Genomic DNA, 18,383 nt, shown 5'->3' with positions numbered 1-18,383 from the left:
GCATTTGACAGTATGATCGTTAAGAATGCCTCTCTCTGGAAATCAATCCTTTTCACTTGGAGTCATCCTGAAATGACAAAATGCATCAGTTTTCTGATATAATATAAAACACAATTTATTAAGTTTCAAAGATCTCTTGCATTCAGGCTTTAACTGACTATGCTTGCTTCCTCTAAATATTCTTCTTCAACTCACTTCTTCCATGTCAGTCACAATATGCCAGCCAATAATATCTCTGTCATATCCATTGCTCCTTATGAATTACAGGTCTTCAGCAGAACTACTAACTTATCATATGAACTAATTAGCAGATTCCTCAATTCCTCACCATCTTATTTCCTCCCTGTTCATTATTCTTACTCTTTTCATAAAATATGTCATTACTTAAAGTTCTTTGACTGTAAGTTTAATATTTCTAAGACTCTAACCTGTTAAAGGTGCAGAAGACACATAGGTGATATAAAATAATGAATAAAAATGCTCAGAGCATGCAAAGAAAGAATGTATGCTCTGTAACCACAACTTGTGTAAATACTAAAAAGAAATGTGAGTAGCTAATGACATGACAATAAATGTTTGAATATAAATGACAAGAGATTTGCTTGTCTTCAAACAAGGATCAAAATCAGCATCGAGTGGCCAAGAGATGTTTTTGTTAATAGATAATTGGAAAGCATCATGGAGACAAATAATTTCATAATCAGTGGGATTCAAGAAGTCTAGTTTCATGTGGATACCCATTGTATAACGTCCAGTTGCAACAGGTTCCACTACCTATAAGTTGTCTTCCTCTGCCCCCATGCCTCTGACAAACTGTGCAAGGAAAGCAATGCATTCTCAGGCCAGTTCTTGCAGACCCATCTGCAAGGCAATCAGGACAGGGAGCTTGCAGCACAAACCACAAGTCCTCTCCAAGTGAAGGCACTCTTTTGGACTTCTCCCAGCTACTGATTTTACAAAACTCTTTAAGAACTTGGCATCTCCAAAACTCTTTACATCTGTATCAAAGTAACTGAATGTGGCTAACAAGTTCAAAAGTTACTGAAAGAGAATAACAAAGTCAGCTTTATCAGTCAGCTTATTTTCAAAGATGCTGGGGAAAAAGGTATCTGCTAACAATGGCAGATTGGTAAGGGAGGCAGAACAGTCTGTCTCACCTATGCAGCCACAGCACTTCTGTGACATGCAGCCTATGCAGCGAAGCAGTGTTACTCTCCTGTTTGAGCAAGGAAATTCTATTTTGTGACTGAGAATTCTTGGACTAATTCTGAAAACAGAGTCCAAAAGAAGAGAGCGTTCTGTACTGTTTCATTATGTACCAGACCAAGGTAGGGTAACAGATAGACACAGTCACTCCTCAATCCATCCAGTTATCCCGAGGCAATTTTAAAATAGTTTCTTCTAAAGGGAGTTCTGAGATTAGAGCACTTGCTCTTTTTCACTTTATCCTTTTCTGAGTGATATTATTTTCATTTAGATCATTTGATCTGTACAAGGCTTTAGGTGCCCTAATGTTTAAAATGGGGGGAAAACCTTAATTTTTTTTTTTAACGGCAATTACTTCAGTGAGCACTCAGCCATCTACAACAGATAACATCTTGTACCTTTATTGTTCTGATCTAAAAACTTTAGTATTAGAACAGTACTAAAATATTAGTACTTATTCCATTGTTGAATTCTGATGCAGTAAGATAAGCAAACAAATTTTTAACAACTTTGACATTTGACATGATAATTTTAGTAGTTTAATGACTGTTTCACGAGTAATTTGATATGCCACATCACAGAAGCTGCTAGATTTTTTTTCTTGATACATCTTCTTGTATAAACATTTGTGTCATTATCAGTGAATGCTTTCAGATAAAAGTACATAAAACCAACTGTAAACTGAAGGCTTTTGCTGCTGTCCAACAATAAATTTGCAACACAGGATTCCTTTGTTCTGCCTTGCTGAATTAACACACCAGAGGAATTAGGATATGTACTGTAAATTCCTCCTACAATATACATATTTCAAAATATCTTTAGATTAAAATTTTTCACTCAAAAAAATCTAGCTTTAATATTGACTGCTCAATTGATTATTTATAAAGGAAAAATCATCTCTTGTTTAAAAAATTTCACTGAATAGTAAAGAACAGTTAAGAAAAGAAGCATTCCTAGCTAAAGAAATAGAGTAGGTGTCTCAATATAAAGTGACACAATGGAGAATTTTTAGGCACCAGACTGAAACAGATCACCTTTGGGTAGGAAAAAATGGTACCTTCAAAATAAAAGCTCCAAAAGTGGTGTTTGGGAAGAAACACCTCCTAAAAATGTATATGGACATATATAATTTACTGCTCCTCTCTGGAATAAGGACCGTAAAAGAGGCCACTTGGATCCAGAATCTGGGAAACCACTGCAGCACACAGGCACTTGCAAAATATATCAGAGCCAGGACACCTGCTTCCTAAAGCAGGAAGATGACTTCTCCAAACCACTCTGCTAATCGCAATGATAATTTAAGGTATAGACTGGCTAAATGGTGTTCAATTTGCAATCTAATATTGACTGGATTATTTCTCTGATAATCATGCAGCAATCATACCTATCTAATTATGAAGTGTCATCAGTCTTCCCCAGCTACACTCCAAGAAATAGCTTATTTTGCTACTTAACTAAATTAACTGTTAATAACAAGTTCCTCAGTATGTAGGAAAGAGGAATTACATCAAATCCCTCGATTACACAAAAAGCAGACAAAGATGGAGTTGCAAGAAAGTAGGGGATTGAAAATGACAGCAATTATGTTCAATTTAGAGACACTAACAGGGAAATTCTAAAGACAAAAGCTGATCAGAATAGGGAGTGAAAGTAACGGCAGCATATTTAAATGTCAGAAGAGTTTGAAATGACTTCAGAATGTTGGAAACAGCACAATCCTGGGGAAATAGCCCTCTGGCTGAGTTTCACATACAAATAAGCAACAGCAGCTGTCTACAGGTACTCCTTATGTAAATCTCAGCAATGACACAAATAAAGGTTCCACATCTCCATGTAATTAACTGTATAATACCAACATGATAGACTCATTTCAGTGCCACTCTTCGAAACTCTGCATAAGTATTTGGCAATATACAATCATACAGATTTTTAATTAAATATTAGAATTCTGCCAAGACTCTTGCAGCTGTTACCTCCAATTTTAACACACAGATTGAAATAAAGATTACATGATGCTATTATTTCCTCTATCAAATTCATTCACAGTTGCAGCCCCAGGAAGAACACATAATATTGACACTGTATATTATTGTTACCTTCAAAAACTTCAGGTGCCATCCATGCAGCACTTCCCTTATTGTTGGTCATGTGTGTTTGAATATCACAGGCTGTACCAAAATCACAGATTTTTAGAACCGTCCCCCCAGCTACCAAGAGCAAACTGTCAAAGAAAAAAAAAAAGTAGGTTGAAATAGTCTGAAAATAAACCACTTATTTTTTTTTCCCCAACAACTATCATTCAAATATAGTTGAATATCTAAGGCTTTGCTTCTCAGTGCTTTAGTTTTATAACTTGAGAAAAAGGTCACTTGTGCCTAATCCGAACTTATGAAATATTTTCAGATAATCATTTGAAATTATGTACTATAATTTATTCGTATTTCTACATGCTAGATTTTAAACAAATATCTTTAGCCATAGTAAACCACTAAGCATATACCGACAAAATTAGTCTTTCAGATGCCAGAGGCTGAAAAACAAGTGCTGTAACAATTTTACCAAACGCAGAACGATCAAGACTCCCATTAATGTCAGTCAATGCAGCTATTTATTTAAATGAAAGCACTTGAAGTTACACGTTAACAGCTCTCTACATCAAAACTGGGGATACAAGAACGAATTCAAGATTTAAAGTGTGGCTTTATGTTACAATTTTATCTGGTAATAACTGCAGGCTACCAGCAAAAGGGGGTGATCCTGCTGATCCCGAAATCTGTTTCCACCTTGTCTGTGGAGCCAGATCTGAAGAGGTAAAATCAGTCACATCAACAAACTAGGCAGAAAACCATTCTTTTTCTTTTTTTCTTTTTTTTTTTTTTTCAGTGGAAAGTGTTGTGAGATTCTGGCAGGCATAGTGGAACAGGCAGAAGAAGGTAGAGGAGGATGGCCATGTGGGAAAAGAGCTCTAATATATCAGATTAAATATGACACTAAAACCAAGCAACCAAACAACTCTGCCCCTAATATTCTCTAACTGAACGTCACAGCCCACTGTAAAACTGGGGCATTCCAAGCCCAATCCCTATAAAAACCCTCTTTCATGATGCAGGGCAGGAGCAGGATGTTTTTCCAATTTAGCAGAAAGTAACTGAATACAGTTCATTTTCTGTACCATGCACCATCATTCTGTAACTGAAGTTTCAAATGCACAGCTTTCATTTAGAATACAGTACATCCAACAAAATTGGTATAAATTAAAGGTACTTATTTCAAATGCAGTTGTCTTAAATTCCAACTGTAAGAAAATATGAAATATGAGCCACAAACTTACTTTGGTGGTTTAAGGTCTCTGTGAATTAGAGCCTTTGGTTTCATACTGTGGAGATATGCCACTCCTTGGGAACACTGTAAACACCAACTCATGGCATGTGCAGCAGTATAATGAGGCAGAGGTTCAGCACCATGCAGCACTGCAAAACAAAGGCACAAACTAAAAAGAACTTTATTGCATATTACAACAGATACAACGGAGTTAACAACATACCAGTCACAAAGCTCTACGGAATCTAAGTAATTATCAATGACTCATTACTGCAACTGAAAATATCCTTCTGCAAACTGCTAAAATAACGGAAATGTCAAAATATTTTCACTTTTTAGTATGTTTTTCATAATTTTTGATGCTAAAATTCAATAGGAAAGGTGCTACTTGTTCTCAACTATATCTGGTAAAGTCTATGTTAAATGCTCAGGAAATTTACAAGAAAGAATCTTTTCAGGTGTTCCACTGGAAAACCTTAAATGACTAAATATAATAAACTGATATCAAGAAACAAAACGGTGGACCAAAAAGTGGTTTTTAAAAGCACACTCCTTTCTCCTTAAAATCATTCTAAGAATTTCAAAGAACCACAGAATGGTTGGGGTTGGAAGGGACTCTGGAGGTCCACCAAGCAGGGTCAAACGGGCTACCTGCAGCCAGTTGCCCAGGACTGTGTCCAGGTGGCTTCTGAGTATCTCCAAGGACAGAGACATATGTACGAAACAACTTTATATTTTAGATCATATTTTCCCTCATACTAGCACTTCAGCTCAAGGAAGACACTATATTGAAATAATACTCACCATTGTATAGAGAACCTCCTTCAGCATACTCCATAACAAGACACACCTTTGGGTGGGAGGGAGAGGGGACAAAAAATAGGGATGCTTTAAATGTAGGGGAAGAAAACAGCTTTTGTAAACTGAAAGGAAAGTTCTTTGAGAGGAACTGCAAAATCTCCATACCTAAGCTAGTGGAAGATTTATCTATGAGGTAAAGAGTCAGTTTGAATGGTACATATTTACATATAAGAAACATACATCAGTTTTATATTTAGTTCCCACTGTATGTTAGGAAAGAAGAGAATGACCTCCTCCCCCTTGATCCTGAAAAGCAAATACTGTCTTCAAACTGCAATTAATTTGCCTTTACTTCTTTTCAGTGGCTTCCAAAAAGTGTTAAATACCACATCAGAAGAATTTCACTATTACGAAGAAAAAAGGGATGCAGTATCATTTTAACCAACTAAATAGCTCACACTAGAATTAGCTAAGGATACATCTGTTCTGTCACAGTACTTGTTTTTCTGCTTTGAGAATCTGTGGGACTGTTTGCAGCTGTGGCAGAAACAAAGCAAATCCTGAAAATCGCATATATGAGAATAGGAACTGATTTACAAGCTATGAGTCATGTGTTGCTAGTGTATTTTCTTTTCATATTGCTGACTTGCAATTAATAGGAGTGTGGATATGAACAACACGACATATGCAATACACCAGATGCCATTCTGACAAACTCAAGTATAATCGGTGTTTAGAAGTAGTTTTTGGGTCTTCTTGAAAGAATTTATTTCTCATAGCAGAGGAAAGAAAAAAAAAATCTCTAAGTATTAACCAGCTTACATTTTTGTATATTTCCTTATTATGGCTAAAACATACAAAATATATATAAAATATACATTTTTGAATACAAAATACACATTTTGTGCATTGATGCTTGCATGTTAAGGTAGTCATCTTTTGTTATACTGACAGAGCTTTAACTTACTGGGTTTAGACAGGCTCCATATAACTTGACAATATTGGGATGGTTTACACGTGATAGTTGTCGAAGCTGCAATACAAATCACACTTCATCTTAAACCATGGAAAAAAAAGAAGGCTAATGTTTTATTTTCACATCTCTAATCCATGCATCACAACAGCAATTACACTTTTATATACTGTTCTAAGAAAACCTACAACCCACAACCCTATAATAGAAGCCAGCCAGTTTAATATTAAAGTGAGATAACTCCAAGAACCTATTAGTGCTTGTACTAATTGGCGATCAGACTATTTTCACTGAATTTTTCTTTACCAGTAGATAGTAGAAGAGAAGGAAAAAGGATTTTTTTTCCCCCTTTACACAGACTTCTGAGGCAGCTCATGTTGTTCATCATCTATGGAGCTAATGTTATTTTTTCTGTAAACTTCAGAAGTTCCAGAATGGAGTATTACAATTGATGCTTGCACTGTGTAGGCTTTCCTGAACCACAGTAATTACTGAATTATTTCTGGGATTATCTTCTCAGATCTCTTTTGAACAAAAAAATGCTAAGAGACTGACCAGATCTACTCAGTATTAAATCAGACTCAGATTAATAACATTAAAACTTTCCATGCTAAAGAACAACATATAAATATTTACACAGAGAGGCCTATTACAAACACACTTCCTTTACCCTTAAGTGCGTTTACGTTTTTAGTTCCAAAATTAAGAGAAATATTTTTAACATATTGTACATATCTTGAACATCCTAGATTTTTATTGACTAAATATTAAGCAGCATGTCACGATATATATAATTTAAATTAATGGCTAACTTTTGATTCCAGAAAATGTTATGTATCTTGGAAAGTTTATCAGTATATCTGAACTACTCAAGATCTTTCTGAAGAAGCAGACATTGAATGTGATTACCCAGAAATGAGTTACATGTATTAATAAACTTATATGTAAGAAAAGATAACAAAATTATTAGAACTGCTGAAAAAACCTAAGAACAGTTTCAAGTATGGACCTGATTGTATGAAGAACCTCCGCTGTAACCCCTGGAAGTGTTAATCAGCTCTAAGATTTTCATGGGTATTTCAGCTGTGCCTCAACTCCACGCTGGGAGAGAATCTAGGAACTGGTGTTTCCCTGACTGGTGTCCTCCTCTATCCTCCCTTGCCTTCCAGTTTTTATGGGAAACAAACTAAAGGAGCTGCAATGTGCTCTGACAGGTGTCGTGTTCCGCATGACGAGGAGTCCAGGCCTGTACCAGACACCACAGGCCGCACTTACCTTGTAACACAGACATAGCTCCCATGAATTTAAGAAAACAAGCTCTACCAAACCCCATGTTTCCCAGCAAACTTACTGTACCTCTACAATGAAGGCTTTTCTTTCGGATTCACTTTCTATTTGTTTAATGGCTACATCTTTAGCTCGCCATTTTGCCTTGCAGACCACACCAAAGGCTCCTCTTCCAACAACCTAGAACAAAACATGAAACGCTCCAGTTAAAACTTGAAATGGTTTCATTTGCTGCACAGGGCTTCACAAACAGAGAAGAAATTTAACTTAGAAAACTGAAGACACATGGAACTGAGTTTTGCAGCAGCAATTTAACATTATGCTGTCAAAGCAGAATTGGTGCTTAGCGAAGCTTCCTCCAGACATCATTTACAGAACAACTTGAAAGCACACATACAAAACATTTTATTATTAACATGCAGTAACAGTATTTCAGAGAAATATGATCTTAATTATTTCAAACAAGATTTGCTCAGAAGAAAATTAGGGGAATTATTCAAAAATTATTTTTACAGATTTGACCAGTGAAATTATATCTACCTGCTGTATTTCTTTATTCTTGCTAGTAACAGGAGTTGAAACTTCTGAAATTTAAATGCATATGCAAACAATTGCACAACACTATGATGAAGTTGGGATGAGGTGTTCAATGTGTTCAAAGTTATCCTTTCATTTTTTCACAGATGCCTCAATCGTGTGAGAACAGTACATTCTCCTGAGAGTCCTCCAAATAAGCATAGTGTCTGTATAAACTATGCTTTGTCTATTTTTGTTGAAGCCTGCTTTCTAGTTCATTTGGAATTAACACTGCCTAAAAATACACAAAACCAGACTAGAGTCATAACTCTTCACTGTAACTTCACAGAAGCAGTAGTAGCAGCTTCTGCATACTATATTATTCAAGAATCCTTTAACATTTGCTGTGAAGAAGTTCCAACACCACCACGAGGTTTTGAGCAACCTGGTCTAGTGGAGGGTGTCCCTGCCCATGGCAGGGGGTTGGAACTCGATGATCTCTAAGGTCCTTTCCAGCCCTAACCATTCTATGATTATTTGTAGTAGTTCTTCGAAATCAAGCATGAAAATGAAAGCAGGATAAAGAGAAGTGTCTTTTTTCTATGAGGTCACTTTCAGTTACTGGTGAGTTATAAACTACAGTAAATTGAAATTTCACTTCTTTTATTTGTGTTTTTCATGGGAAAAATGGCAACATATGGAAATAACAACAAAATATGCCTACGAAATGTAAAGTTGAAACTAGAGTGTCACCAAAACAGTGACTCTAGCTGCTACAGGACAGCACAGACAAGCAAGTTGTTACACATATGCCCAAAAGAAAGGTGGAGGAGGAAATGGAAGGCACACAAAGGCACAGAAGAAGGTAAGGGATAGGAGCTCCTCCAACTCCAAAAAATGCAAGGTAGGGTAGATGGCAGGGGGAGGGAAATGGGGGTGGTTCTAATATAGTAATAATCCGGAACATAAATTACGAGTGCTGATCTAGAGAAGGCAACTCAGTATCTAGGAATGTACAAAGCACCAGACTATGCTTGCCAAGGCTGCACGTCAAAGCAAACTGCCTATCATTTATGTAAACCATGCTTGTGTTAGGTTCTCACTACATGCTTCCTAATAAACAAATAAATAGTGAAACTGATCTCCCCTGAGAACCGGGTGGAAAACACCCCAGGTGGATAGCTCAAGAACTGATAAACTTTCATGATGAATATGAGAAAGCCTGCAATCAAACGCCCAATCTGAAGGTGGGAAAAATATAAATAAAAAAAAAATAATCAAGATTTCGCATTAAGAAATATGAGAAAAGGGGAAGTATGGTCGATATTTTTGAAAGGTTACATATGGAAATGAGAGACAGCTGCCCAGGAATGGTGGTCAATTGCATCTTCCTCTTCTAGTTTCCTTAATACACACAAAGAAGTGGTTTTTGTTTACATCACAGTGAGTGCTCAGCCTTCCAGGAGTTCCTGGCTTCTCACCTTTACCCTCCACAACCCTCATAGACTGAGTCTACCACAAGATATCTACAGAACATGCCCCATTCTGCCCCATGTAAAAAGGGACCTGTTGATTGTACCCTCCTCCCCCAGCTACAGTATAGGGCGTTGACTCTTCTCTTGATATAACATACACCAACTATCTTCTTGCAGTCCACAACAGAGGTTTGAAACACCAAGTCATATGAATGATAGTCAAGCAGCCTATGAAAATAGTAAATATAGACAAATTGTAAACAGTGAACCATTAGAAAACCTAAAAGTCCCAAATAGTCTCCCTTGATATTTCCTCTTCTCTCTCAGACCACGTTTTGAATAAAATTGCCCAATTTCTTGGGGTTAGCAGGCCCCCCACCTTCGTCTACTGGCACAAGAGAGTTGTCCATTATAACCCCTCTACCTACCTCATGCAGTGCATGATACACCTGATAAAATCTAACGAAGCAATTTAACTTTTTCTTTTTTTTTTTTCCTTCTTTTTTTTACTTAGCCTGAACCATTTACAAGTTTGTGATGGATCAGGCTTACTTGTTTTTTGCTAGTTACATCATTTCTTGCTAAAAGGACTTGTGTACATGTCCATATGTACAGATACCTTATATGTATTATGGATATAATTTTAATAGTATGACTATGTAGTCTGTATATATACACATGTGTATATATGTGTGCATATATATATATATATAGAATAAAGCCCAAGTATCTCTTGCATTTGATTCCACATTGTCAAATTCAGACCATAAGCCAACACAATTGCATACTGTTCCCCTGAAGATAAATCCATGACTATTTTCAAGTTTTATGCCAGGAATTGGTACCTGTATTCCCAGTTCATACACTAGAGAAATCATTATTTTTCATTTTTGTCGTATTTTAAAACAACATTTCTGTTCAATGAAGAAAGTAAGATAAATGAGTACACTGCCTAGTGGATGTTTTACATTGTGCCATCAACATCACAATACTTGGGCTATAGTTGAAAAAGTGGAATAAATTCCAAGAATCAGATGCACTCTGTGAAGTTCTGCTGAGGACTGAAAATAAAATATAAAATAAAATAAAATATAAAATCAGTGTCAGGCACCAACAGGAGGAGCTTACCAGGCAATCTAAATCTTAATTACACAATAGAAAGCTCTGAAAAAACATCAGATACATACATTTTGTGGTTGGTGAAAAGAGTCTGACAAATGACTATGCAGTCAAGGTTTCATAACAATTTATCAGTGACTTGGTGCCTGCTTAGGCAGAGGGTTGAACTTGAGAAGAGGACATGAATGCACTAAATATTTACCTAGGATACAGGGAAAACAGAGAAGAGCTGATCCTCCATTAAAGCAGCAGACTCTTGGACAGCATATGAAAGGAGCAACCGTCAGAAGCAATGATGGATCTGACACAAACTTGAAGTTTACCATATGTGAAAACCCAGTATGTCTTTCCTACTCCATCTGGGAAAAGTATCTTCCTCATTGTAAAAACATCCTTTATAATTGACAGAATGGAGCCTGTGGTGGATCCCACTCATTTCATATTCTTCTTTTAAGCTTTCACTGAACTTATTCTTTAAAGGAGTGTGTCTTAGAATTTGCCAGAACAGTTTAAACACTACGCAGTATCCTTCAACACCATTTGCTAGAACTTGGTAATTTAATAGCACAGGAGGGAGGCGCTGCCTGAACTTTAGTTTCTTCACACTCATTCCTTCTTGTTCCCTGCTGTTGGTGCCACACCATATGTTTGGGCAGTAGTGCATATTCTGAATTATATGAAGTACAGTTAATGGAATTATTGACACAACAAATCAATAAACAGCGGTTGATCTGTAGCACTGTGTATGTTTGGAAAATGATCTAAAAATAAAAACATTATTTTGGTAGAAGATTTTGTCCCTCTTAAATATCTTCTGGGAGAAAAAAGGAAAATATAGGGCAGATGACACGTTTAGAAATAGAACACCAGGGCTTCTACTTTACCACAGAACAGAATTAAGTTTGTCAAATATCATTTGGTTAGTACATGACCCAAACACATTTTAAGCTGGCAGAAAGGCTTAAAGAGCTTTAATGATTGAAAAGTATATTTATTCCTCTCCCTACAAAATTCAAACCAGTAAAAAGTCATGTCTTACTGTGCAACAAAGTGACATGTTGAAAGACAGTGCTATTTGCATTTTTTCCAGATAATGTATTTAGAGCCTTATTTAAAGACTATGAACAGTCTTATTTAAGGAATATGAAGCATACAAGAGCCCTGGGACAAACATTCTCTCTGCCTCTGTGTACAAATAGTATCAAATGCTGTACATAAACAAAGATACATGATACTGACTTGTAAGTATGTAGACTATACTGACTGGTAAGTATGTAGACTAGAAATCATGCAGGAAATAGAGACTGCAGATATGTTAAGCCTCTAAGGATGTATTTTGTCCTAAGGGATGCGACCAATAATTCCCCCCTCCCCTGTAAAGCAAGAAAAATGCATCTCTCTTTATTGAGATGCACCCTACTCCCCTATCAAATGTCAAAATTTTGGAAGAATTAATTTCGACTTTGCACTAACTGCACAGGTTTTCTATTCAACCAAAGAGATACAAAGTTTTCACCTCTACAGCACTGCATGCTGGATACATAGTTTCTAAACTGTTTCTTTTCTTTCTAAAAAAAACCCCACCTTGCTGGATATATAAGACAGCAATAAAATATAATAGCTTCCTGGTTAGCAGATGTAGTATTCTCTGGAGAATTGTCTTCATAATTTGCATTATCTACATGACATGTTTGTTTACAGTTTTGGGAAGCAAGACAAGCAGTTAAAAAAACCCCTGTGCTTCCAGACAGCAGTCTCTAAATTATCTTTGATATGTATGTCCCTTCAGTTACTGGTATATTTGCAAATGAAAGATTTATGCAACCTGAACTTTTGGATCTTTCAAGCTTCAGACACAATGCAAGATGGGGTGAGGGGGTGATATGTTCAACAATGCTTTGTAAAAACAGACACACATTTTAAAATTCAGTTGCTTCTACTTTTTCTACCTCCCAGAATTCCAGCAGTACCAATAAAACATACTAACATTTTCAGTTTTTCACACATCTGCCCATACAATGCATGGAAAGCACATAGATAAATAACCATGAAGTGCCAAAAGAAGCCATGAACACACTTTACAGCCCCTAAAAATATACATTTTCTATCATTCATTCAATCAGTCTCAAACTCCAACTTTGGTTTCTGTGTGCGTGCTATGCTTTATTAAATAGGTTGAAGCAAATCAGCCCTGTGCCACAAATGGCTGTGGACAATACCTGGCAGCACAGGAAGGACGTCAGATCTGCCAATTCTTACAGCTACGTTCTTGCCCGGGTAAGTTCATTTGTATTAGTGCTTCAACTTTAAATTAAAGTTATGCAAAACACCGTAAGAAAATAAGTTTTCTTAATTAAAATAAATCAGTTACTAAAAATCAACTTATATTCTTAATAAATACACATAACTTTGGCTTGCCACAAACTAACACAACTGGTCCATATCTAGGGCATCATCTGCTAGAGCTGCACAATACTGTACAGCTATTATTTAGTGACTCGGCTATCTGAATTCAGTTCTGTTTTAGGAAATCATTTCCTTTTCAACTTCTTCAAGAACACATTTATGGAGAATCAAAGTACTATCATATATTTTTCTAAAATTACATGTGTTTCCAGAAAGTCTTCCTTTTTTCTAAACATAAAACCAACTCTCTTTGCATTTTGATAGCTCTGTCATTCTAAGAAATGCATGCATTTCGAGCAAAGATAACAGTTTATCAGGTTATACATTCATTCCAGCTTTTTACATAGCAGTAGCCTTTTACACAAGAACTGAACTCATTTTACTTAGCGGTCATTAAAAAACATTAAAAAAACACTTGTCTGTCATTCTAGTATGAATCAATTTCTTCTGTTACAGCAGCCCAGACAGGAGATTCTAGTTTTAGACACAAAAAGCTGGGTAATGAAGCACTCAGGGTGAAGGAACTCCAACATGAGTTGGGCTCGCTGGGCTGGCACAGTCTAAAATTACTGGTCTTTGAGAAACAAATAATCATTCTGCAGTCCATAAAGTACTGCTAGAATCGACTAGGTGGGATAAATAAGGGATACGTGAAGCTTGTTCTGTTCTTTCAGTTTTTTACCTAGGAATAGGACATCCCTCCTCCACCCCCCCCCCCTGAACCCCCCCTCCCAGTTTCTAATAGAAGTTACACTGTCACTCAGTTGTGACCTTAGCTGCTGCATTAGATATGGAACTTTATTATTATCTCATAAATATGCATCTTGCTTTCATCACTGGAACAGAAGAGCCTGTGAGTTTTCTTTCCTGCACATTCTTCACAAGAGTAAGATGTAAGTTTATTTTACAGGATGCAAATTCAGCACTTGAATAAATTTGCATGTGTAGAAATAAGTGTAAAGTCTGACATTAACAGTTCAACTAGCTCACTAGCCATTTTCTAACACTTACTGCACACTACATTTCATCCACATGAAATCGGTGATATGTAACTTCTGCTATAAATTCACACTCCAGCTGACACCTCAGCTATTGTCTTATGTAGATGAATGAAGAGAATCTTTCACTGGTATAACTAAACAAAATTAAAATAATGATTTGAATTAAATCAGACATGTGTAGTAAAATCACAGAAATTCTGGCTTATCTTTTCACCATGTACTCATTTTTTGCCTTTGCTTCTGGATGCTCAACTTTGCACCTTGAAGGCTTACTTTCTGAAAAAGGCTGAGAAATTGTCGACGCAACTGACCTCAAACAGATTCCTAAATACCACCCTTGGCTCTTGAGAATCAAGCTTTTCATGCTCGCATCAGCTATCCGAGAATATTGTTCAGATCTCAAGCCACACCTGCAGTTCTCATCCAAATGCCTTCCAATTTTGCAGATCTTTAGAGCGGATATTCTACAACCAGACACAATCTCCCAAGACATAAAAACAATTAAGTTTTCTATATGGAGGTAGTAACAATCCCATAATTGGCTACTGCATCTCATCAACTTTTTAAAAGTTAACTACTATAATGGTGAACAAAACGCAGTTGTCATGCTGTATTCCTCATTCTCTTGTCTCTGAACTGCTCTGCTCCATAACTGCAGGAACACATGCAGTTCTCAGCATACTTCTCAGGCAGTTGATTAAATTCTTCAGCTGTTTCAAAAAATGTCTAAGATAGGTGAACATGCCATAATTTTCAGCTCCTTAGTTGCTGGCACCCTAAGTAGGTCTTCTAAAATAAATACTTAGAAAGCTTACCTGTTCATCTTAAAGAAAACATTACTCTAACTACCCTTAGAATTTACCACTTGCTGCCCAAATAGATTATTGAAAACAAACTTCAGTGTATACTACAGTATATCTGCAGAGTGTTAAACAACAGTTTTCAAATATGCTTGTTTTATGATTTCTGACTGTTCAAAAGCAACTTGCAACTACACAAATATGGCAATGGTTTTCAACCTGGCTACATCAGACAGCGACTGGGCATGGCCACAGCACACAGGACCAGACATGCATCTTTCGGCTGTGCAATCCAAGGCATACACACATCATGTGATGAAGAGGTCTGCGTTTTGGTCATGTATGGGACTGTTATCAAGTTACATGACAGAGGAAGGGCTGTGGGATTTTCAGGAAAGAGTAGCAGGGAGCAATTCAAAAACAAAGTCTGTTCATTGCTTAGAAGTGAAAGCTCCTGTGGGAAGAAGAGGCAGCAGTATTTACCTAGATTTAAACATGAGATTTTAAAACAGGGTTATTAGGCTTTTTATTGTCATCTTCATTTCAGTTATGTTAAATTTTTAGATAAATTCTATAGTTTTATTTATTCGGCTTCTAATGATTTCTTCATCTAACACCTGAGAACTTAAGAGGGGGCATTCTCATAGTCAACAATGTGCATGGTAAAATACAGAACATTTCTGTTGAACTCCAGTTTTACATCGCTTTTCCCATTCTAGTTTTGAAGATGTTCCCACTGTGTCACACCAATTTTGATTTGACTCCTACTCATTCTTAACAATTAACTCTGTATTTTACTTCCATCTAAGCGCTTCAAGTAATGAAAAGGCAGCTTGAAGTTGGAGATATGTTTAACTGGTGGGAAGTAACACTACAGTACAGTTAGATTATAGTAATGCACATGACAGTTAAAACAAAATATGGTATATTCTTGATATTATCCAGCAGAGTTCAGCCAAACCTAAATGAAAGCACACTTATAGATCTCACATATATTAGCAAGGACTCAGGGCTTGCAAGTATTCCAGAACTTCAACATCTATTAATAAACCAGTGGCAGAGTGGGACTGCTATCTGCTGACAAGACAGCCTTGATAATACAACAGCAAAGCTATGATTATACAAGCATTCGAGTTTCCAGTGTAGATCTATTGACACTCCATTTTGAAACCAAGCATATTAAATTTTGACCAGTTTGAGTCCTTACAGCCATTTAAAAATCCTTGGAAACACCTGAGCCTGAAATGAGAGCACAGAAAATCCTCAGTAATGATGCATGTTTTGTTACGACTGCAAAGTCGACTGTTCGCTGAAACTGCATCATGGGTACGAGGTCAACACCCACAGTTGAGAAAAGCAAGGTCTAAGTATGGTTTCTAATTCACCTGCTTTATTGTAAAGTAGATCTTGTTTCTTCCTCTGTGCAATGACGTTTAGACTGTGTTCAGCACTATGGTATCCCCATTGCCTAGAAGAATTTCTGGTAGGACAGGTACACAGAGCGTAACTGAAAATGCTACACCAGCTGTCATCAGATTTTCTCATGGAGAGAACACTTTTAACAGAGCTCCCTTGTTTATATCACAAGTTCTGTCATTTCCAACAGAGATACTAAGTTGAGGATAATGCAACAATCACATTAAATAAAGCACAAATTACTGCTTAGGCATTGACTCTACATACATTTTTGTGCATACAGACCTGTTTCTGCAGGTGCTAGGCATATATGTAGGACACAGACAAGCTCAGAACGCTAAACCTTAGAATCATAAATTCTAGTTACACCAATTACACACTATGCAGCTCCCCATTTCCCACCTATAAAAGGGAAATAAAATCCTTGCTAATAGCCTTCCCAAGGGTGTCTTAAAGATTTGTATAGCATTTTATTAATCCAAATGCCATGTCTAACATATTCGATATGCTACTCACTTCTGTGAGCCATCACTGGGCACCTTTTTATGATGGATAAATTCCTACCAACTTTATTTTCTTCTTTGGGTGAGAAAGGCCATTCCTCCCAAAGTATGTGATTCAATTGATCCCTGCCCATTAGTTAAGTGTTGCATAAACATCAGCATAGTATCAAATGCAAAAATACTTTACCAAACACCATAACATTTTCTCACTTTAGAACAGTTAAATGCATAAGGGAAGACGAACGCTTAGACTTACAGAGCCAAAAATCTTAATGATTGTCATATTCATAGAAAGGGGAAAAGGCAATCTTTCAAGAGATACTATCTTAGAATTTCCAGTGTCTGCTATGGTCAAAGCTAAAGTTACCACAGCACCACTTGAATATAGCTGAAAATGCCCTGGTGTTCTACGAAAATATTATAGATTTTAAGTTCTGTGAACTCTCCTAGGCCGCATGAGCCCAGCATGATAATTATGAACAAATATCTACCAAATCACTTTAAAAATGTGAGATGCTGGTTGTCATATCTATAAAAGCTACTACACGAAACTAAATTCACTTCCACTAAACTTTTAAGAAGGGTAGGGCAATGATTACTGAAAGAGAAAGATGTTAAACCATGAATAAAAGTATAAAGACCGTTTCAGCAGTCTTGGGTGTCTGTTAGGTCCAGACTCTACAAGCTGGCCTCATCAAATTCAGTATGGATCTGCATGAAGCAACTTCTTTCCTGTAGAGAACTTAACAGGGGAGGAAGGGAAAAAAAAAAAACTAACTGCAGCGATATTTTTGTGTGATTCTGAGAGTTAAACAACATTGTGTGAGCCCTTTAGCATGTAAGCCATCCTAGATCTCACCTGGATTTCACAGGAAATCCAGACAGACAAAACATACATATGAAATTCTGTACTTTATCTATCTCATTCCAGCCTCAGAGAATTTAAGGCAATAATATTACTATTAAACTTTCTACAGAAGAAGAAATACTTGCTTCCAACTATGTCACAGGATAACTGAATGTCACTTCCTGGGTAACATGCACAGGTCACAAACGAAATGTTACAGATCCATGAGTGCAACATCACTAGCCTAGGTTAAGAAAAAATAATAAAAAAAAAGATCTGTACGTCCTTACAGCTAACAGAGCGGTAACATTAGCAAATAATTAACACTGGCATGATGATTATATATACAGTGGTTCAGTAGGCGGCAGAAGGAGAAAGAAGAGGCATACAGAGAGAGAGATATCCGATAAAAACATCGGAATTAACAGTTCCCTCTTGTGACAACGTTTGACAACTGCTTGTCACCCATACTAAAGTGTGTAGCAAAACGGGCAGCGAAACTTTAAAGTCCTGAATAACTCCATCCCGCTTAAACAAACCCTCAAAGCACAGCACCAGGTTTGCTCTCCAGCCACACCGCCTTTGTTCTCTGGTGCCAACGCTGCAGCATCCGGAGAAGGGAACCCCCGGGCAGGTACACTGCGGGGGTGGGGAAGCCTCCGCGGCCCCTTCCACAGCGGGGGGGGACAGATGGCGCCGGGGAGGGCAGGGC

General features: G+C 37.0%; 1 protein-coding gene across 2 annotated transcripts in view; it reads right to left on the bottom strand.

Moving 5' to 3' along the window:
* The window catches only part of MAP3K7 (mitogen-activated protein kinase kinase kinase 7), a 33,921-nt gene extending 26,157 nt beyond the window's left edge, over positions 1-7,764 (bottom strand). For both annotated transcript variants that reach the window (XM_010082060.1, XM_010082068.1), the window contains exons 1-5: positions 7,658-7,764; positions 6,296-6,361; positions 5,332-5,377; positions 4,538-4,676; positions 3,303-3,427 (exon numbers count right to left, since the gene is read on the bottom strand). In XM_010082060.1, coding sequence (XP_010080362.1) covers positions 3,303-3,427; positions 4,538-4,676; positions 5,332-5,365 — 298 coding nt within the window. In that variant the 5' untranslated portion in view covers positions 5,366-5,377; positions 6,296-6,361; positions 7,658-7,764. The remainder of the gene's footprint in view (positions 1-3,302; positions 3,428-4,537; positions 4,677-5,331; positions 5,378-6,295; positions 6,362-7,657) is intronic.
* Positions 7,765-18,383: the final 10,619 nt, after the last annotated feature.

The sequence above is a fragment of the Pterocles gutturalis genome, unplaced genomic scaffold (assembly GCF_000699245.1).
Source record: "Pterocles gutturalis isolate BGI_N339 unplaced genomic scaffold, ASM69924v1 scaffold24536, whole genome shotgun sequence".
Taxonomy (NCBI): domain Eukaryota; kingdom Metazoa; phylum Chordata; class Aves; order Pterocliformes; family Pteroclidae; genus Pterocles; species Pterocles gutturalis.
Note: the sequence above shows the minus strand (reverse complement) of the source record. Positions and strands in the feature narration are given on the sequence as shown.